This window comes from Eleginops maclovinus, chromosome 12, assembly GCF_036324505.1.
Source record: "Eleginops maclovinus isolate JMC-PN-2008 ecotype Puerto Natales chromosome 12, JC_Emac_rtc_rv5, whole genome shotgun sequence".
Taxonomy (NCBI): Eukaryota; Metazoa; Chordata; class Actinopteri; order Perciformes; family Eleginopidae; genus Eleginops; species Eleginops maclovinus.
The window spans coordinates 27,184,066-27,204,663 of record NC_086360.1 but is presented as its reverse complement, the minus strand read 5'-3'; the positions used below and the strand labels follow the sequence as shown (position 1 = coordinate 27,204,663).

Below are 20,598 nucleotides of genomic sequence, written 5' to 3'. Positions count from 1 at the left end.
CTTTGCTCTAGTTGTACATAAATCCATTTTCTTTCAGTTGCATTGATGTGATGTTTCTTTTCAAAGTGCTGCCTCAGAAAGGCGAAGACAACTATGATTGCACATTGCATTGTATTGATTTCCATAGAGCCTCACATCAAATGAAAGTCTTTATCACAGAATGTTTCTATTGGATATCTGTCGTCAGCTGAAGCTTTACCTTGTTTGACACGGAGGGTTTTGTTCGGTGACTACGTGCCTGTGTGTCAGGGTACAACAAGTATTTAGAAACACATGCTGGCGTACTGCCTGGACACCGGGACGCAGATCAAGCCTGCAGAGTGAAGCCCCAACCTGTGAAATTATAACTAAAACAATACACAAACACACAGCTCCATTCACAACCAGAAAACAATCTCTTCAGCAAACCCCCAGCACTCGCTTCCCTTTTGTCTTTATTCGCGTTCTTTGCTGAACGAGTTGATTAAAAAGAGGAATTTCCTAAAACCTCTCCATTCCAGAGGCTCTCTCAGCTGACTTTATTAATTAGCGAGCTCCTTTTTACTCGCCCTCCTCCTCCACCCCCGTTCCACTCTTGTCTAATTTTTTCTGGGCGTGAATAGAGCTGGGAACAAAGAAGCGCGGATGAAATGAATTGTTATCCCCGCTAAAGCCCTCAGAAACCTCTCATGGCAGTCAGATTTTCTCTCAGTGTGTCTGCCTGTCGCCATTGTTCTTTGACACTGTGATATGAACGCCACTGGCAGCCCTGATTACCCCCCCCCCACCACCATCCTCTCGCCGCTCACTCACTCACTCCCACTCTCCAATCCATCTCCCGCAGCACTCACTGTGTCACAGCTGTACATGTATTCAAAAGAAGCATTATGGCAGCTTTCAGGGTGTCCACTGGGTTTCTTTTCATGAAAAATAAAGTAATTCATGATCCCTTTTATTTCAATATTATAACATAGCTCTTCAACTATCCCTCTCATCTTTCCTGTGTCCTTTCAAGTAGGGAGAGGCGTGTCTAAAGTCATTTACTTTTCTATGACTCCCCACAGTGGAGGCCTCGGGCTGCCCTGTGGCTAAACTGACTGTACTCCACTGACAGAAGAGAGGATTAAGAGGAGTTAAGCAATGGGATGGACGAGGAGGATGAAAAATATCAAACAGGAAGTAAAGAGGGCTTGTGCAGAGGAAAATTGTCCAGGGAAGTACAGGCTTCTTCTTTGGTACTGTAGCCTTGCTGGCTTCTCTTCTGGCACTGTACAGGGTTTTAAAGTGAGGTTGTGGTTCTTAAAAGTTTTGGGAAAAGGCAATAGAGTGGTGCAGTGATGAAAAGCTGTTGGGCAATAAAGGAACTACAGCACGGTCACATGACTTCACATCCCCACCGCTAAGCTAAAGGCAGCTAATGTTGGGCTATAAAGGAACTACAGCACGGTCACATGACTTCACATCCCCACCGCTAAGCTAAAGGCAGCTAATGTTGGGCTATGAAGGAACTACAGCACGGTCACATGACTTCACGTCTCCACCGCTAAGCTAAAGGAGGCTAATGTTGGGCTATAAAGGAACTACAGCACGGTCACATGACTTCACGTCACCACCGCTAAGCTAAAAGCGGCTAATGTTGGGCAATAAAGGAACTACAGCACGGTCACATGACTTCACGTCTCCACGGCTAAGCTAACGGCGGCTAATGATGTCGTCTCATTTAGACACTTGTTTGCAACCTTGGCTCTACGTGTTAAGTTAGCATCTCTTGTCCAATAACGTAACAGAATGGTTATGACCCTATCACCTACTTCCCTTACCATAACCATACACCTGCAATTAGGCCTACCACTTAATGGCAAAGGTGCCACCAAAGAGAAGGAAACGTTGTGACTAAAACAAAGCAGTACTTTATCACATTTGTCATCTAAATCTAATCAAAAAGTCCAATGCCTTTGCAGTAAGAGAACAACCTCACTTTCTAACTAAAATGTTTATTTTGCATTGGTCTGATTGCACAGGATATCAGCCATTAACCTGCTAGCAGGTTAGCTTCCTAGCTGACCCACTACCTGTACTGTAGGTCCTTTGAGTCTGCCTAATGAGGAGGAAAAAGGGCTGAGAAATGTCTGAGAAGTGGAGGGAAAGTTGGCATTTTTGCATGTCATCAGAGATGCTGGAGCACAAACGCTGCTAAATAAACTCAGCAGGGATCAAAAACAATTTCTCCACTGGTGGTAAAAACGCTGACCTGCTCACAGCCTTGATGCATCGATTGTGAAAGAAATGGCGAACACGACAGAAGTGAGGTTGTTTTAATTGTGTTTTTAGCACAAAACAAATTCAATCTGCTTGTCAGTTTGAGTTGGTGCAAATTTACAACATGCCAATGGGAAACTGGGGGCGGCTGGCGGGGGAAAAAAATGAATGTCATAAACCATCAGGTGTACAGGAATGTCCCCTGCTGGAAGCCGTTAAATTTACAAGGGTGACATTTGCATTTTTCTCTGGAAACAAATGAGAGGCAGTTTTTGATCCATGGGATGTTCCATAAATCCCATCAGCACAGGTGTTTTAGTGGTCTTGAATAAAAATGAACGCATTAGGAAGCACCTTGAATAGTAAAAAGCGAAGTTGGGTGCCATTATAACACCGTGTATGGAAATAAAATATCAAATTTTCTCATATGTATCCTAATGGGAATCAAACCCAGGTGGTGAATTATGTAAAATAGGCATTAAGACTTCATCAGCATGAGTGTGCCATGCACTTTTGACCTAGACTGAGGCTGCTGGATGTTTTTGTCAATTTCAATAATCCTCAACATCACAATTTACCTACACCGCTTATTATGTCTGACAAACCCTGTCCTGCAGCTTCTATTTTAGTACGGTACATTTCCTGGAGATTCACCAACACAAGGAGGACAAAATGAAGAAGAAGAATAGAAGAACAAGAAGAAGTAGAAAACACTGTGCACTTGATGAAAAAGCCCTATTCCGGACAAAACGTCCTGCTGTACATCGTGTGCCTGCACAGAAATAGAGCCGATCAACCTCAGCAGGGATTAAACTGGCAAACCTTCCAGTTACAAGTCTCTCTATTATTACACAGCGCTGCCGGGGGGGAAACAGGTTTAGAGATGTAGCAGGAAGGAGAAAGTACCAGACACAGACTTACTTCTTAGGCCTGTAGTCGGGGATGCTCCTGTCCAGGGAGATGCGGTCGCTGAGCTGAGCGTTGTAGCCGTACTCCTCGTATTTCCCCTCCGCATCGAGACTGTCCTCCCCCAGAGTGGCAGCAGCTCCGCCCTGACCAAGACCTCCAGGTCCTTCAACCAGACCCATGGGCTTGGCCAAACCTGCCAAGAAAATGACACAACCAATCAATCACCAGTTAGTTTATGTAGACCAATAAATGATTCTGTTTAGGGGCTTTACAGTCCTGAAAACCTCAGAGTGCACAAGGAAAAACTAACCGAAAGTGTGAAGGCTTGAGACTAGCTAACTGCACGACTAATTAAAAGGACAAGACACAGGTGGGGAGGGAAGGAAAACACAGGGGCACCAGGTGAACATAATCATGAAATCAAACAGGAGGGAAAACACAGAAGAGACAGGGAGTAAAAATAGACAAAACTTCAAAATAAAACAGGAAATCAGACGGATCGTAAAAAAACACGATTAAAAGGGAAGAGCAATAGATGTGTGTATAGATTAAGAAAGATAATACATTAAGACATCCGAAAGACAAAAATGGTAATATGAACGCATATAAAAAAGATGGATTCCAGGAAATAAAAGTAGGAGAAATGTGGCAAGAGATTAAAGGTGAAAGGGGACAGTCTTCTGACACATAACACCTTCAAAATAGTGCAGGACTGAGTCTTACAACCAGGAAATTAGCTATCATTTTAGTTAGCTTCTCCTTCCTTCTTCTCTAAGTGAGATGAATAAAGTTAATCGAGCCCAACATTAGCCGCGTTTAGCTTAGCGGTGGTGACGTGAAGTCATGTGACCGTGCTGTAGTTCCTTTATAGCCCAACATTAGCCACCTTTAGCTTAGCGGTGGTGACGTGAAGTCATGTGACCGTGCTGTAGTTCCTTTATAGCCCAACATTAGCCACCTTTAGCTTAGCGGTGGTGATGTGACGTCATGTGACCGTGCTGTAGTTCCTTTATAGCCCAACATTAGCCACCTTTAGCTTAGCGGTGGTGACGTGAAGTCATGTGACCGTGCTGTAGTTCCTTTATAGCCCAACATTAGCCGCCTTTAGCTTAGCGGTGGTGATGTGAAGTCATGTGACCGTGCTGTAGTTCCTTTATAGCCCAACATTAGCCACCTTTAGCTTAGCGGTGGTGACGTGAAGTCATGTGACCGTGCTGTAGTTCCTTTATAGCCCAACATTAGCCGCCTTTAGCTTAGCAGTGGTGACCTGAAGTCATGTGACCGTGCTGTAGTTCCTTTATAGCCCAACATTTTACTTTCAATCATAATGGGGTGTTAATATGGAGGTTATCCTGCTGGAATAACCTTTAAATATCCTACGTGTGTTTGCCACAAATGTCCTACAATACTGCTAAATCCAATAGTAAACTCCCATTGCTTTTTCTCGAAGAAAATGTGTTATAACTGCCTCACTCTATAGCAGCATATTTAGGGGCTGGTTCAAGGCAAGCCTGAGCAACAGAGACACAATGATACAGATAAACATGGCCATGTGTGGAGGCGGACACACACAGAAGAGGGAGAGACAGGTGGGAAAACAGACTCTGCAGAAGGGCAGCTGACTCTCTTCCAGCAGCAGTGTGAGGAGACTGGTGTACGACTGATAGGAGACCCAGCGGTCATCCATAGCGCATCATAACACTGTCAATAAAATGACTGCCCATGGATACCGAGGTGAAGAGTGATGCAAGGGCGAACACTGCAACAGAAAGTGCACAGCTAAGCAGCAGTGGAAAGAAGTATGTTGACACCAGTCATTTTTATGCAATTATTTCAAGTTGCAAAGAACATGAAGAAGAAGTCCCATGATGTCTTATATACTATAGGAGATGTTTTAGCTATTAAAGCAGGTTTAAATATCACTTGGATGGAGCGGACTGCATTTTACAGACGAATCTCTACTGAAAATGTGTTGGATTTTTTGTGAATGCACTGTGGGATGTGGGGAAGACTACTTTTTAATGTATGCCATGTTGTATTCATTAATAGATGTTGAACTGTGGTGCAATGGGAGAAGGAATTGCTCATGTTTGCATCATTCAATGTGTCGGGTGTATATTTTGACGTGCAATTGTGACAGACAGGATGTTTAACCTGTCTGTCAGCCCTAAATAAGTGACAAAATATTCTTAGAAACTCAGATATTCAAACTGTCGCATGTCACAGACAGAGCAGCTGCAGCAGAGGAGAAGCTGCAGCAGGAGGTCACAGGGGAGACGCTGCAGTCAGCTGACACTGACACACTTTCTGTTCCACCTGCAGAGTGTCAAGTTGATGCAGTTGTTGGATGGTACCGAAAAAATGCACAACTAAATTAAATTAAGGGTCATGATTTTAATGTAGGGTCAGAATGTTTGTCCTTCAGCAATGTTGGATAAAATTAAAGAAATTGAGACTTTTATTCTTATTAAAAGGAGCTATTATGCTTTAGGGTGTTTTCCTCTTCCCGTAGTGTGTCACTGTGTTCGACTCTGTTGTTGTTGTTGATGAGTGAAGGACATCTCTGCACCCTGCTGCTTTCCTATTGTCAGTGTTGCTGTCAACAAATCATTTACAGCAGATTGTGTGAATGTTTTGCAGCTGTCCATCCAGTTATATAAGTTTCTCTGGTGTTCAAAATACAGACAGGACTTTGACACGCAAACAGCAATATTCCTGCAGTTATGAAATCCTAAAAGCTGCTACTGGGAGATGTTATCCATAGTCAATAAGATCCTATAGAATAATCAAACAGCACAACTGCATGAAAATCATCCCGTCCTGCAGAGACCTCAAGTCCAACAAGGAGCCACCAGATGTTAAGTGAGCCCCTAATGGTTCTGTGTCTGGCTAATTAAAGCGTTATGGAAGCAGCACCATAACCTTGAAGTGGTCGTTCAAGCAGAGCTGGTGCCGTGCACGTCCTTTTATCCCACAATGAACCCCTGAGGAGAGGCCAGATTGTCTGTCTGTGTGCTGAATGGTGAATTATGTCCAACAAAACCAAATCCAGCACTAGATTGTTTGTCGTCAATGGTCTGGAATGGAGAAAATCCCTGTGTTCCCAGCTGAAATGACCTCCATTAGACTCCTTACTTACCTCCAGAACATCATGACATCACTAGAGCTCCAACACATTTTACATGATAGATTAAGGGGGGGGGGGACATCTCTAAGCGGTTAACCAATCACAACAAAATTGGCCCAGCAAACCAATCAGAGCAGACTGGCTGGTTATGAGAAAATAAAGAGCTTTCTGAACATTAAAGCATGGAGACATGTCCCAGGAGAGACACTACATTGATATACACCTGAACATCAGCAGGAGAGGACTCTTTAAAGTAGAGACACTACATACTGATATACACCTGAACATCAGCAGGAGAGGACTCTTTAAAGTAGAGACACTACATACTGATACAACCTGAACATCAGCAGGAGAGGACTCTTTAAAGTAGAGACACTACATACTGATATATACCTGAACATCAGCAGGAGAGGACTCTTTAAAGTAGAGACACTACATACTGATATACACCTGAACATCAGCAGGAGAGGACTCTTTAAAGTAGAGACACTACATACTGATATACACCTGAACATCAGCAGGAGAGGACTCTTTAAAGTAGAGACACTACATACTGATATACACCTGAACATCAGCAGGAGAGGACTCTTTAAAGTAGAGACACTACATACTGATATACACCTGAACATCAGCAGGAGAGGACTCTTTAAAGTAGAGACACCACATACTGATATACACCTGAACATCAGCAGGAGAGGACTCTTTAAAGTAAAGACACTACATACTGATATACACCTGAACATCAGCAGGAGAGGACTCTTTAAAGTAGAGACTCTACATACTGATATACACCTGAACATCAGCAGGAGAGGACTCTTTAAAGTAGAGACTCTACATACTGATATACACCTGAACATCAGCAGGAGAGGACTCTTTAAAGTAGAGACACTACATACTGATATACACCTGCACAGCAGCAGGAGAGGACTCTTTAAAGTAGAGACTCTACATACTGATATACACCTGAACATCAGCAGGAGAGGACTCTTTAAAGTAGAGACTCTACATACTGATATACACCTGAACATCAGCAGGAGAGGACTCTTTCAAGTAGAGACACTACACACTGATACAAACCTGAACATCAGCAGGAGAGGACTCTTTAAAGTAGAGACACTACATACTGATATATACCTGAACATCAGCAGGAGAGGACTCTTTAAAGTAGAGACACTACATACTGATATACACCTGAACATCAGCAGGAGAGGACTCTTTAAAGTAGAGACACTACATACTGATATACACCTGAACATCAGCAGGAGAGGACTCTTTAAAGTAGAGACACTACATACTGATATACACCTGAACATCAGCAGGAGAGGACTCTTTAAAGTAGAGACACTACATACTGATATACACCTGAACATCAGCAGGAGAGGACTCTTTAAAGTAGAGACACCACATACTGATATACACCTGAACATCAGCAGGAGAGGACTCTTTAAAGTAAAGACACTACATACTGATATACACCTGAACATCAGCAGGAGAGGACTCTTTAAAGTAGAGACTCTACATACTGATATACACCTGAACATCAGCAGGAGAGGACTCTTTAAAGTAGAGACTCTACATACTGATATACACCTGAACATCAGCAGGAGAGGACTCTTTAAAGTAGAGACACTACATACTGATATACACCTGCACAGCAGCAGGAGAGGACTCTTTAAAGTAGAGACTCTACATACTGATATACACCTGAACATCAGCAGGAGAGGACTCTTTAAAGTAGAGACTCTACATACTGATATACACCTGAACATCAGCAGGAGAGGACTCTTTCAAGTAGAGACACTACATACTGATATACACCTGAACATCAGCAGGAGAGGACTGTTTAAAGTAGAGACACTATATACTGATATACACCTGAACATCAGCAGGAGAGGACTCTTTAAAGTAGAGACGCTACATACTGATATACACCTGAACATCAGCAGGAGAGGACTCTTTAAAGTAGAGACTCTACATACTGATATACACATGAACATCAGCAGGAGAGGACTCTTTAAAGTAGAGACACTACATACTGATATACACCTGAACATCAGCAGGAGAGGACTCTTTAAAGTAGAGACTCTACATACTGATATACACCTGAACATCAGCAGGAGAGGACTCTTTAAAGTAGAGACGCTACATACTGATATACACCTGAACATCAGCAGGAGAGGACTCTTTAAAGTAGAGACGCTACACACTGATATACACCTGAACATCAGCAGGAGAGGACTCTTTAAAGTAGAGACACTACAGACTGATATACACCTGAACATCAGCAGGAGAGGACTCTTTAAAGTAGAGACACTACATACTGATATACACCTGAACATCAGCAGGAGAGGACTCTTTAAAGTAGAGACTCTACATACTGATATGCACCTGAATAGGACCATAATACGTCCTCTTAAATGTATGAATGTTTAATAAAAATTAGGATTAGCAGCATACTCTTTCCAGATGGTTTCATAAAATACTAAATAACAAATACAGCCTTCTATTGTAACACGTACTGACTCTGTTCTGACAATGGTTGTTGGTTGTTGATGAGTGAAGTACATTTCTGCACCCTGCTGTTCTTATTGTCAGCGTTGAATGACATAATGTCAAACACTGCTGTCAACACGTCATTTACAGTGTTGACAGGACTTCACAGGCACTGTTTTACTGCAGGTTTAACAGCAGGTCGTATTTATAATTTGGAGCTGTCACTTCAGTGGTATAAGGGGGTTGAAAATACACATATTGTAACACAATTTCTCCTCCACAGCTTCTGTTTTCCACAAGGATGTATTCTTTTAGCTATTAGAAAAAAACAACAACCTTGACATAGAGACAGCTGTCATCTGCTATATGAAAATAACCCTTATTTTCTTCATACTTTGTGCAGTAAATCTTAAGAGACATACATGAAATACATGTTCTAAACGTGTCATAGAAAGATTAAAGACTTTCCATTCAGCAAATAGAAAAAATGCATAACCCAAACCCTGCTTTTGGCCCAGCACGCCCCCAAAACAAAAGCCTGTTGTCGGCTTTATTCATGCATCTCTGCAGACCTGACTATTGTCTGAGTGTTTAAATGTCCCATGAAACCGCAGGATAATGTCAGATCGTTGCTGTGCGAGCCAAGTTTCCAGTGTGGCCTGCACGGAGAGCTGGAGCCGCGTCTGTTCTGCAGGCCGACAGATGGACACACAGACAGTAAGTAAACAGCGCATGCCGATGAAGAGCTCAGCGCTCGGCGTCGCCCCTCCAGAAGCCGCGGCGTAATCACCATATTTGGATGGCCTCAAATCCTCGGGTGCTACTGAAGATTTGTAATTGGAGCTGAATGGCTGCAAACTGGCTGAGGGATTTATCGAGCCCTGCACAAGCCGCAACCAATGTGGTGGCATTTTGACAATTTTAGGGTGGGGGTTCACGTCACGGAGAGGCCATCTGGCACCGTGTCACTCAACAACACAGAGTCCCTCCAGACACAGAGACAAGAGTCTGGAGGGTCTCTCTGCATCAGCCTGGGAGGCAGGACAAGGCTGCCGTCTTTGCTTGCAGGTAGCTGCATCATTTAAAGAAGAGTACTTCATAGAGTTGACGTATTCCTTTGTATCTCTTGCACTATTTGTTATTCCACTGTTTTACTTTACTTCTCTTTATCTGTTCCAAGCATCTGTGCGAACAGCTTTGGACTTTCAAACAACTAGCCAGAAGCTATTGTGCATATCACAATAAAAGCTCTGAATCTTGAAACTCTGTGTTCCACTTCCTGTGAAGGAAATTCTATTATGAAATGAGAAGTCTGACAATCAGATCCACTTGTGTGTCCGTAGCAATCCTGCAGAAGCTATCCCATAACTGAGTATTCGTAACGTTAAAACGGCTTTAACTGCAAATATGAATAAACTGTTTGCAGGGTTGTGTTTTTATGTTGATGCTGACCTGTTTTCCTAATACATGCTAGGTTTTGGAGGTAGTAACCCTGCTGAGGTTCATCTTTAATGTTTTCTGTATTTAATCTTTTAGTTTTCTGACATAAAGAGTCATAAAAACATAGAAAATGTATACCTTCATCCAGAGCAAAATGCATCCTCTACACAGCATCAGTGTTTTGGTAGCATACATATATATACAGCAACTTGAATTAAACCTGAAGTAAAAAGCTAAGTGGGAAATAAGCTTTTCAGCACTTCAACATAAATGTCAAATCCTGCAGAAACAATCCCATAGCTGAGAGTTTGTATTTGTAAAGTTACATTTTAATAGATCCTCTGCAGGCTTCTGTTTTCATGTAACTGCTGACCTGTTTTAATAATGCCTGGTAGGTTACTTGAGGTAGTTAGAAAGCTCTGCCGGGCTCTGATTCATCTTTTATATTTCCTCTGTTTCATCTTTCACTTCCTGAAATGTCAGAAAAACATTGAATATGCATTTATCTATCCAAAGCAAAATGCTTCCTATGCAACAGCAACATTTACTCCCCGAAAAGCATTGCTCTCAAACAAAAATAGAAGCTTCTTAATACCTTTTTCTAGAAAGGAGGAACTGGACCGTGCACGTCTGTGGGGATTAGGAGCTCCATCCCCGCGCTGACTGCAGTTAAATATGTATGTACACATGATCCTGGGAGGCACTTTGTATAAAAGCATGCAGCAAGTGGGCTGTTATGTTCGGGTCCAAAACAGATGACAAAGACTAAAGGCCCACGCTGCTCTCTGTGGTGTTCTAAAGGACAGATACAGATGCAAAACATCTGCAGCAGGGGTAGAACTTCATATGTGTATGTAGTGCCTCTCCTGGGACATGTCTCCATGCTTTAATGTTCAGAAAGCTCTTTATTTTTCTCATACTGCCTGTGCTGCAGCTCCTCTTTTCACCCTCTGTCTGAAACCAGAGCCCAGTCTGCTCTGATTGGTTAGCTGGCCGACACTGTTGTGATTGGTCAACCGCTTAGAGCTGTCCCGCCCCTTAGCCTATCACGTACAGCGTGTTGGAGCGCTAGCTGTAGTGTTACATAGTGATGTCAAATATGTTCCAGAATTAAAAAGGTGTCAAATCAAAGCATTTAATAGTTAATAGTTCAGTCTATTTTATATGGTTTTTTATTATATGAACCTGAAGTGTAAATAGTGTTGTCAAATCAATGTAAGAGTATAATATTTTCCTTCAAAATTAAGTGTAGTACAAGAATAAAATAGCTTAAAGTGGATAAAAGTACCTCAGAATTGTGCTTGATTACAGTCATTTCAACCTGCTCCGTATTCGACTTCACTGCTTTATATGTTTTTCCCGTGAAGTTTCCCTTTATTTTGTGAGGGTTTTCTCTCCAAACAGCACCTAATCACTTCCATCTTCTCACTAAAAGCAGCTGAGAAACATCTGCTTCTTCCACTCACTCCCATCCGAAGCCCGATGTGGATTCTTGCACGTCATGAGGCGTCAATCTGAATCTCACTTTGTTCTGAGCATATGTATCTGTCTCCGAGCTCGCTCCTCACTACCCATTTGTCCAAATCCCCCCGACACGATACATGAAACCCATAACAGCTATGAATTATACAGCAACCTTCAGAATGTGTCTGATTTGGCCTTTAAAGGATAGTCTCCAAATTCAAAGATGATCCCATTTTTAATGAATGATTTAAGAGCCAGAGTGGATTTATGCGCGTCCAAAGTGATGCAGCGGAGTCCTAAATATTAATGGTGAGGGGATGCCGTGATCTCTTCAAGAAGGGAGGCAAAAAGAATAACTGGATCTGGAGAGGTTTGAAGCCTTCAAAGGCCAAAACAAATCTATGAAATATTGAGAGCCGGGGAGAAGTGCTGCATTTATCCGAGCACTCAACAACAGCAGCGGGCATGTGAGGAGGATAACAACCGTGGGTTTGAAATTGTAGCACTAGACCCCCGGAAATTACCTCTCAACAATGTGTTTTTTTGCAAAAATAAACAAAAGATTTCAAGCACAACAAAAATAGAGCTGCTATCTAGTGAGGTGCATGAAATGGGAACAGGTCAAGCCACAAATATTTGGTTTGTGGAGTTCAGTTCAACATTTTTTTAGGGCTGCTGTCAAAGGTTTTCAAAGTGCAGGGTTTAAATATTGCAGCATGAGGTGTATAAAACATCTCTGCAGCACCAGGCAGACCTCATCCTGCACCGCACAACACATCCAGTGAGAGGGATCTGGATTTCTGTGGACTTCACACGCCAAAGATCGTACGTATCGCACACATTTGCTTCGTTTCTAACAAGTCTGAAACATGTAACCACCTGCGGATGAAGCATTAAACACCAGATCAATTGTTAGAGTAATAGTTAAACTTAATCTTGTGCAAAAATGTCAGAAAAAAGGCAACTATTTTCGTGATAATGAGCTTAAAAAAAAGAAAGAAATGCCACGTTCAGCCCCTCAAACATTGAGATCTGACTTGTATCATATTTATTATTCACACTACAGTAAATATCTTTGATTTTCAGACTGAAAAAGACATTTACTTACATCGCCATGGACTGGAATTGGTATGTTTTCACTATTTTCTGACATTTTATAGAGCAGACGATTAATTGAGTGCTCTGGAAAAATAATGGGCAGATTAATCAGCTATGAACATGGTCATTACTTGCTGCCCGACTGAAAGAATCAGAATCTAATTTCAATAGTAAACAAAGTACAATCCACGAAATGGATGTCTACCAACCTGAGGGTCAGTGGTTCAATTCCCAGCTTCACTTGAGCTCTTGGAAATTCTTTCAAAATAAAAGCTCGGAAATGGAAAATGGAACGAAAATACAAAGAAATCTGAATATAATGAGGCGAGAAACAGTAGTAATGAGCTCCGTCCTGTGTTAGGTCATTTAATAAATATTAGAATTACACCGTCATTTATTCAGAGTGCATGTTCCTGTCTGAATAATGCATTTGGTTGTAAAACATTTTGTGAAAATCCTCAGAAAAAGCTCGACAAACAACAAAGAGAGGCTGTGAAAATGCATTTCCATAATCAATTATCCTGCCTCGCCTCTCCGTCCCTCCTTCATCGGATGTCATCATTACATTTTAGTAATGTAATCAGCGCACGACTCCGGGCCTCGGTGTAAATAAGAGGAATGCTCGCTCCGTCTCAGATTGCCATTATTGTCTGTGTCTGACTGCTGATTGTCAGGTTAGCCCGCTGAATTCATTATCGTGATTCCTCAAGGCGGGGCAGAATTGATTCTTATCTGACTCTTGTTTTGCCCACGAAAAAACCTCATCTACATACCATTATTGGAAGATATCTCATTCTCCATGCCTCCATTACACGGCAACATATAGGCGATGTGTAACGCTCCGATACAGTCAAGTGTGTGTCAGCAGGAAACAGAGAGACAGGGTGACATTTCTCATCGAGTCTTTGCCCCAGCAGGCTTAGCATATAAACAGCACCCGGGTTTTTCTTTGCCATAATTGGGCATTATAGATAAGAAGCATATCTGGAGCTGCAGCCCGGCCCTGCGAGGCTCGCCATCCCATCATCACCTGCGCACGGAGAGGAGGCCGCGAGTGACATGCATGAATGATGACAGCAGCAGGAGGAGGAAGGGGAGGGGGAGGAGGAGGAGGAGGAGGAGGAGCTGAGGGAGAACAGGTTGCAGGACAGGACTGAAGACCATCACAATTAGTCGTATCAGATTTTAAAGAGGATTATTTTGAGAGTATTTCTAATTCCAGTGACAGATAGTGGAGGAAAGGGACAGAATACAAAGAGGGTCAGGTAGCGAGAAAAGTCTATTTGACTTTAAAGCTAGGAGATGCTTCTTTTAGCAAGATCTTTTATGAATACTTTGACATTTTCTTCACATTTTGACAGAAATCAATTAATCAAATGCTTCCAAAACTGCAATAAATCTGTCCAATAAGATTAGGCTTTATTGTCATATAGTCCGTTATACTCTAACCCTCTGGATAATAACAGACCCTGAACCTCCTGCTTTGCAAACATCCCCATCAAAATGTCCTTATGACAATCAGCAATATCAGCTATTTTAAGAAGCTTTTTGAAGAGCTATGGAATAGAAGATGAAATGAAGCTCAGGTAGTAATCTGAGTCTACTTGACCTTAAAGCTAGGAGATGCTTTTTTTAGCAGGATTTCTTTGAATACTTTTTGACCTTTTCTTCACATTTTGACAGAAATCAATAAATAAAATGCTTCCAAAACGGCAATCAGTCTGTCCAATAAGATTAGACTTTATATTCATTGCACAGAGTCCTTTATACCCTAACCCTCTATAAGAGACCCTAAGCCTCCTGTTATTACAATCAGCAATATCTGCTTTTTAAAGAGGATTATTTTGTTGTGAAAGAATAGTAGAAGAGAGGGAGGCAATGGAAACAAGGTCAGGTAGTTTTCAAATCTGATTTAAGTTTGACCTTAAAGCGGGAATGCAGTGTATTTGTCCAAGCATTTTTGGCTGTATCTTTTGTAAAGTGTCTTTGCAGCTTGACAGGAATCAATAAATCAAATGTTCCGACCGAAAATGTTGGATTTGTGGCTGCCAGTTAATCTAACGCTGAACCCACAAGGTGCATACCATCTCTCAACTCTCTTTCCAGAAAACAGTGTTCACCGGACAATCAAACATGTCTGTGCATATTTTATCTGTACTGTTGTGTCTTCATGGGCTTTTGATTACCAGACAGAACGGAACAAACTGAGATTATACGAGACCTTTAAATGTGATCACGCAGACAGTAATAACTAAGTGATGTTTTCTATTTTGCTGGGACGATATATGAGAGGGACTTTTTCTGTATTGCTTATAAAAACCACATGATTTTCCTGAGTAAACTGGAACCAAACAGCACCAAAGGGTCCAAAATGTGAACATAATACAAAGGTTAAGTTAAATGCATTTTTTCCTCGTTGTGAAGAGTGGCCGCTAATCTTGTTTGAGTGTATTGTTGATTTAAGCCAGTCAGACTGAGGGCTTCAGCAGGTAAGAGGCTGCCAGGAGGTATTTTCTGGTTCTAATGCAGTACTTAAGGTCAAACCGCTGCTTCATAAGCCTGCTAACAAGCTTAAAGCTCCTCGTCTGATCACCCCGAAGACGGAGGCTCGATAACCCTCGTGTTGCTCATTTCTGTGCGGAACGGGCCGCTGATAAAGCTTGACCGTTGTTTTTCTTGTTGGTGGTCTGGTGACCGTCCATCAATCGACTATAAAAATGGAATTCTGCAACTTGTTTATGTCCTTCAGATCTAATTGGACCTTGCTGTTGCTCCCATGGCACGCCATTGGTAGGCAATAAACAACGAGGTAATGGGCAATTACTTCATATTGCTGGCGGACATGGTAATAGTTATTGGTCCTCCTCTCACCGTGGTGATTCCCAATGGCCACTGGAGTACAATCTGTGGTCTGTGCACGACTTAGAAAAAAGGGCCAGTGACCTGGGATATGAGGATATGATTAAGTGCGCCATTAAAGAGCTCGAGACAAATCATGGAGGAATCGTGACAGCCAGCGAGCGTTCGCAGCCTGGGTGCACTCCGGGTACACATTGCTGCTGTCAAAGAAAAATTACGTAAGGGCGAGTAACTCCTCTTTATGTTCCAGTGTGCAAAGAGAGACGTGTCTGGCGGAGCTTGTTTGGAAAGCGTCCATTTGAATATGCCGGGCTCACATTGAAGAACAAGAAGAAGAAGAAGAAGACATACTTTATTAATCCCTTACAGGGAAATTGCTTTTCTCTACTCTGTTGTGTTGACACACATTAAACACACAGAGGATATACATGCACACACACAGAGGAAATACATGCACACACAACCACATGCAGAAGAGAGGTGGCAGAGCAGAGAGGCAGCCAGGTACCCGGCGCCAAGGGAGCAGATAGCCTTGCTCAAGGGCACCTCGGTAGTGGCCTAGGAGGAGAACTGGCACCTCTCCAGCTACCAGCTCACTCCATATTTTTTTTTTTGGTCCGATCGGGACGTGAACCGGCGACCCTTCCCAAGACCAAGTCCCTACTGACTGAGCCACTGCCGCCCAAACTAATGATTGCAGTTACATGGAATAGAGTCATTACTGATATATCTCAGACTCACACCAGCAGCGGGGCCATGGTGCTTTCATTCTCTTGTATTATGTTAACTGGAAAGGCATGCAACAGTGCCAGCTGCGCATTGCTCGCTCCTCTCTTCAGCTCATAATCGTCCGTGGCACTCTCCACCTGCAAACGTGTGAGAGTTTGGAGAATAATCCATGCAAAAAAACCACACTATCGAGCCTTAGAGGAGGCAGTTGCCCTTCAGCCAACGCTCAGGGTAAAGAAGTCAATCACCAATTACACTCTACCAAATAAAAAATCCTGCAAATCTAAAATCCACCCACTCAGAATTGGCACGAGGAAAAACTGATGATTCATATTAGAGTTTTAGCATGTTTGACCTCATTGTAGAATCTCAGCCTTTAAAGAGTGTTGCAGAGTGATTTCATCCCTATGAGGGGTTGCATCGTCTCTAAAGCTGGGGGGGGGGGGGGGGGGGGGGATGCATTGTAAGCTGGGTGATGCCAGATGCCGAGCACCACTCAGAGTGACAGAGTCAGCATAGAATAGCTGCCGAAGCTCGGGCGTAACAACGAGATCGTGGAGGAACACAAACACTGATTCAGGGCAGGAAGCTGAAACTACTCACTGGTGAGCAAACAGACTGTCAGGAAACTTCTTCTGGATCATTCCAAACATAGCAACCAGTTAGGAGTAGATACTATATACTCACGGGCTCCAAGGTTATATGGAGGTACATTTTTAAGGTACTTTATTTGAGAAATTCCATTCTATGCTAATTTAAATTCCAACGCTAGCTTTTTATTTCATTACATTTTTAGAGGACATTTTTTAGTTTCCAGGTTTGTATGATTAATACAAAACAACACAAACAGGTACTTCTTTACAATAAGACTACCCTTATAAAGGGTTTAGAATAGTTTGTAATTCATTTATTAATTAGGTTGTGAACACTTTATTAATCATTAATAAGCTTTTATAAGACGAGAGATAAACAGGGCCACTGTGACCGGTTGCTTGCCAAATAGTGAGCCCACATTTATCTGTACTGCTAAGCCTTATATTGGCTACCTAGCTTAAGAGATGCCAAGAAACATCAAGACGGATGGGAGGGAGAATCAACTCAGTGAACAACAGATACCAATGATGTTGTCTGATGAAGAAGAGGAAGGAAGCTAGGTAGCCCATATTGGCTAGTCATCTTGCCAAATAGTGAGCCTGTGTTGATGTATGTTACAACTGGTTTATAAATGGTTCTTAATGATTAATAAAGGGTTTACGACTTAATTCTTAATTACTAACCTCATTATAAAGCCTTTATGAATCCTTTATAAGGGCAGTCTTATTGTAAAGTGGTACCAAACAAACTGACTAATGAAGTAAGATTATGGGTTAAGATACCTGGCGTTACAAGAAGTAATTAAGGTTATAAACACATTTACACGCTGTACACATTATTGGATCATTCATTAGAATCTAGTGATATAATAAATACCATTCTGAAAATGTGTCGATCAGTTTTGATGCTTTTGTAATTTCAAAGTTCGTCTCTGTTGTGATTGGTCAACCGCTTAGAGATGTCCCGCCCCTTAGCCTGTCAGGTACAATGTGTTGGAGTGTGGAGTGAGAGTGTGTGGGACATCTCTAAAACCTATAGAACACACTACAGGAAAGGGGAAACCCCAAAAAGCACGACACCCTTATTTTATCCATGTATGTTATTTTTCTTATCTAGAATTCAGATTTAAACAACCTTCAGAGGACTGGATTGTTAACAGGTATACTGTATCTGTGACCTCTACTGGTGACCAGCGTGAAATACAACAACACACACACACACACACACACACACAACCTTCCTCCTCTGCTGAGTCCCCATCCCTCACAGCCTGTGTCAGTAATTTACACAGATGATAAAGTCGCAATTTCCCAGGAGTCCAGTAAGCTGGTGAATAGGAATTGGCTTCACTGACGGATTATAAATCATTCATAACGCCGCCGTGCTATTCCAAGACGAGTCGCTATTATTTACCTTGGAAACAAGACGCTGTGGCTTCAGGAGTCTCTGGTTTAAAGCACGGCCCTCATCACGGCTGTGTGGACAGGTCAGAGGTTCAATACTATGTGATCACCCCACCCCATGCCCACGCTGCAGGATCTGTGTGTGTTTCTGTTTCATTCTCAAACAAGAACCCTGACTTTGAAGTAGTGTGAAGAGATGTGTCTGTGATCCCACTTAGCCCCAGCATCCTGTGTGCAGTCCACAAAACACACACTGCCTGCACATTATTTTACCACACGTGGTCATACATATACATCCTGCTATTAATACCAGGATTAGATTTGGTTGATGATAGTGTCGACCTCAGCCTTACTCCTCCCAGTAGTGTGTTCCCTAACAACTCTCCTTTTCCTATTTGAAGGTGGCACTACATCATGCTCACACACATACACTCCTGACTCACACACCTCATTTTAGTTCCTTCCTTTGCTGGTTTACTTCGTACCCGTACCTCGTGTCTTTCCCCCTTCCTTTGTCTTGATGATGATGTTCAACTTCTTCTTCCTTGATTTTTAATAATGTTGTTGCTAACTATTTAAGAACTGGTTAAAATGTGCTTCAGCAGTACTGTATTTTATATATGTGTAGTGCCAATAACACTTCTTTGGATGAGACATTTGAATATTTTGACTCACAATAAATGTGATTTTGTATTTTCTTGCACAACACTTTGGTCTGGAGGTTTTAAAGTGCTTTATAAATAAATGTGGATTGGATAAAAAGTATATTCACACCGACAGTACATTAGAAGATGTGAATTTGGCAGAAAATATTACTTCTTGGTTGGAAGAGCTTTCTTAAAACAAGGTACATAGACTCCACTGGAGCTGAATCAATTACAGGTCCCAATTTTGATAATGAATGAACTGTTCCTGTCATATTTCAAGCTAAATTGTTAGGCTGATTTTGTGGTGTGGATACTTTTACAGATGAACAAACAAACACTACTGCTCAGCACCTCCACAAACAATACATACATATTGATAACTAGTGCAGTAACCAGGCTACACTGCTGCAAAGCTATTCTCTCCTCAATTATAACCCATATTAAACGTGTCGCAGGTCCAACCTGCACCACTTGGTTCACCAGAAATAAACCCAGAAAGTGTGAACAGTCCTCCAGACAGTGCAAGTTCTCTTGTGCAAATAAACCTTTGTCAAAGTGAACAATTCTTTGTGCTTTTAAAACAAATTATCTTATAAACTGGCATGTCCCCAGCGTCCCCAGAATAAACCATGCCTTTGTAGATAATATATAATGTGGTTTTGCACATTTAAAGACGTAACACTGAGCTCTGGAGAAATGATGACGGGAATATCTCCCCAACTTCAAGGCGATGGACTGAAGATAATGTACAGATGAATCAAAAATCATGTATTATGTTCATCTAAACAACCAATTCAACACTATTTACCATCACTTCCTCACCTGCTTTATAAAATATGAGAATATAAGTGCATACATGGCAATCTGGAGCTCAATGTGATCTTTAAATGGATCTGAGAGATGTTTGCGTACCTACAGTTATTAAACACAGTCTCTATATTAATGATAATGACTTGTACAGTTGGACTATCACGTGTAAATATCAAGGTCAGTACTTTTTCGGGGTGAAGGATGCCTTTGACATCAGCTGTGATTGTGTGGGTTTCAAAGGAGTACACAACGAGAAAGACAATCACATGCAACCTGATTTTAAAGGTTGCCGTTGTGCTGACGAGACAAAGCTGCCCCACAGACTCACGGCCATGTAATGAAATACCAGTCATTCCTTTATAGAGCCATTACATCAGACTCTCCTTCAAAAACTCCGACAGCTTGTTAAATCTGATCCGTTTCCTCCGAGCGGGGGGGTCTTTATACACAACTCATGAACACTTAAAGTATAAGTTAATGTGAAGTTTACTACAAGTCAATTATAGGGTCAGGGGTGATAGGCTTGTTAAAGTAACAGCCTAGTAAAGTCTGTCACCACAATAAGCACAGACTGTTTGCACTGTAACACATCAGCCTGCTTCATTAGCTTCCTAACAGGCTTTGGAGGCAGCACTCAGCCACAGTGTGGAGAATCGGGCTGATTCCACACTGCTTTATCAAAGGAATGGGGCTACACGCTGACAGAAATATGCATGAGTCATGCTTCAAATCCGGGGAAGAAAGTCCAACCTTGCTCAGTACTAAAGCCAGAAAAAAGGTGCTCTAC

At 42.0% G+C, this 20,598-nt stretch overlaps 1 protein-coding gene across 2 annotated transcripts in view; it reads right to left on the bottom strand.

Annotated features, from left to right (window-relative positions):
- Window positions 1-20,598, bottom strand: part of galnt9 (polypeptide N-acetylgalactosaminyltransferase 9) — a 126,683-nt gene that overhangs the window by 84,070 nt on the left and 22,015 nt on the right. For both annotated transcript variants that reach the window (XM_063896503.1, XM_063896502.1), the window contains exon 2: window positions 3,160-3,340. In XM_063896503.1, the coding sequence (XP_063752573.1) occupies window positions 3,160-3,326 (167 nt within the window). In that variant the 5' untranslated portion in view covers window positions 3,327-3,340. The remainder of the gene's footprint in view (window positions 1-3,159; window positions 3,341-20,598) is intronic.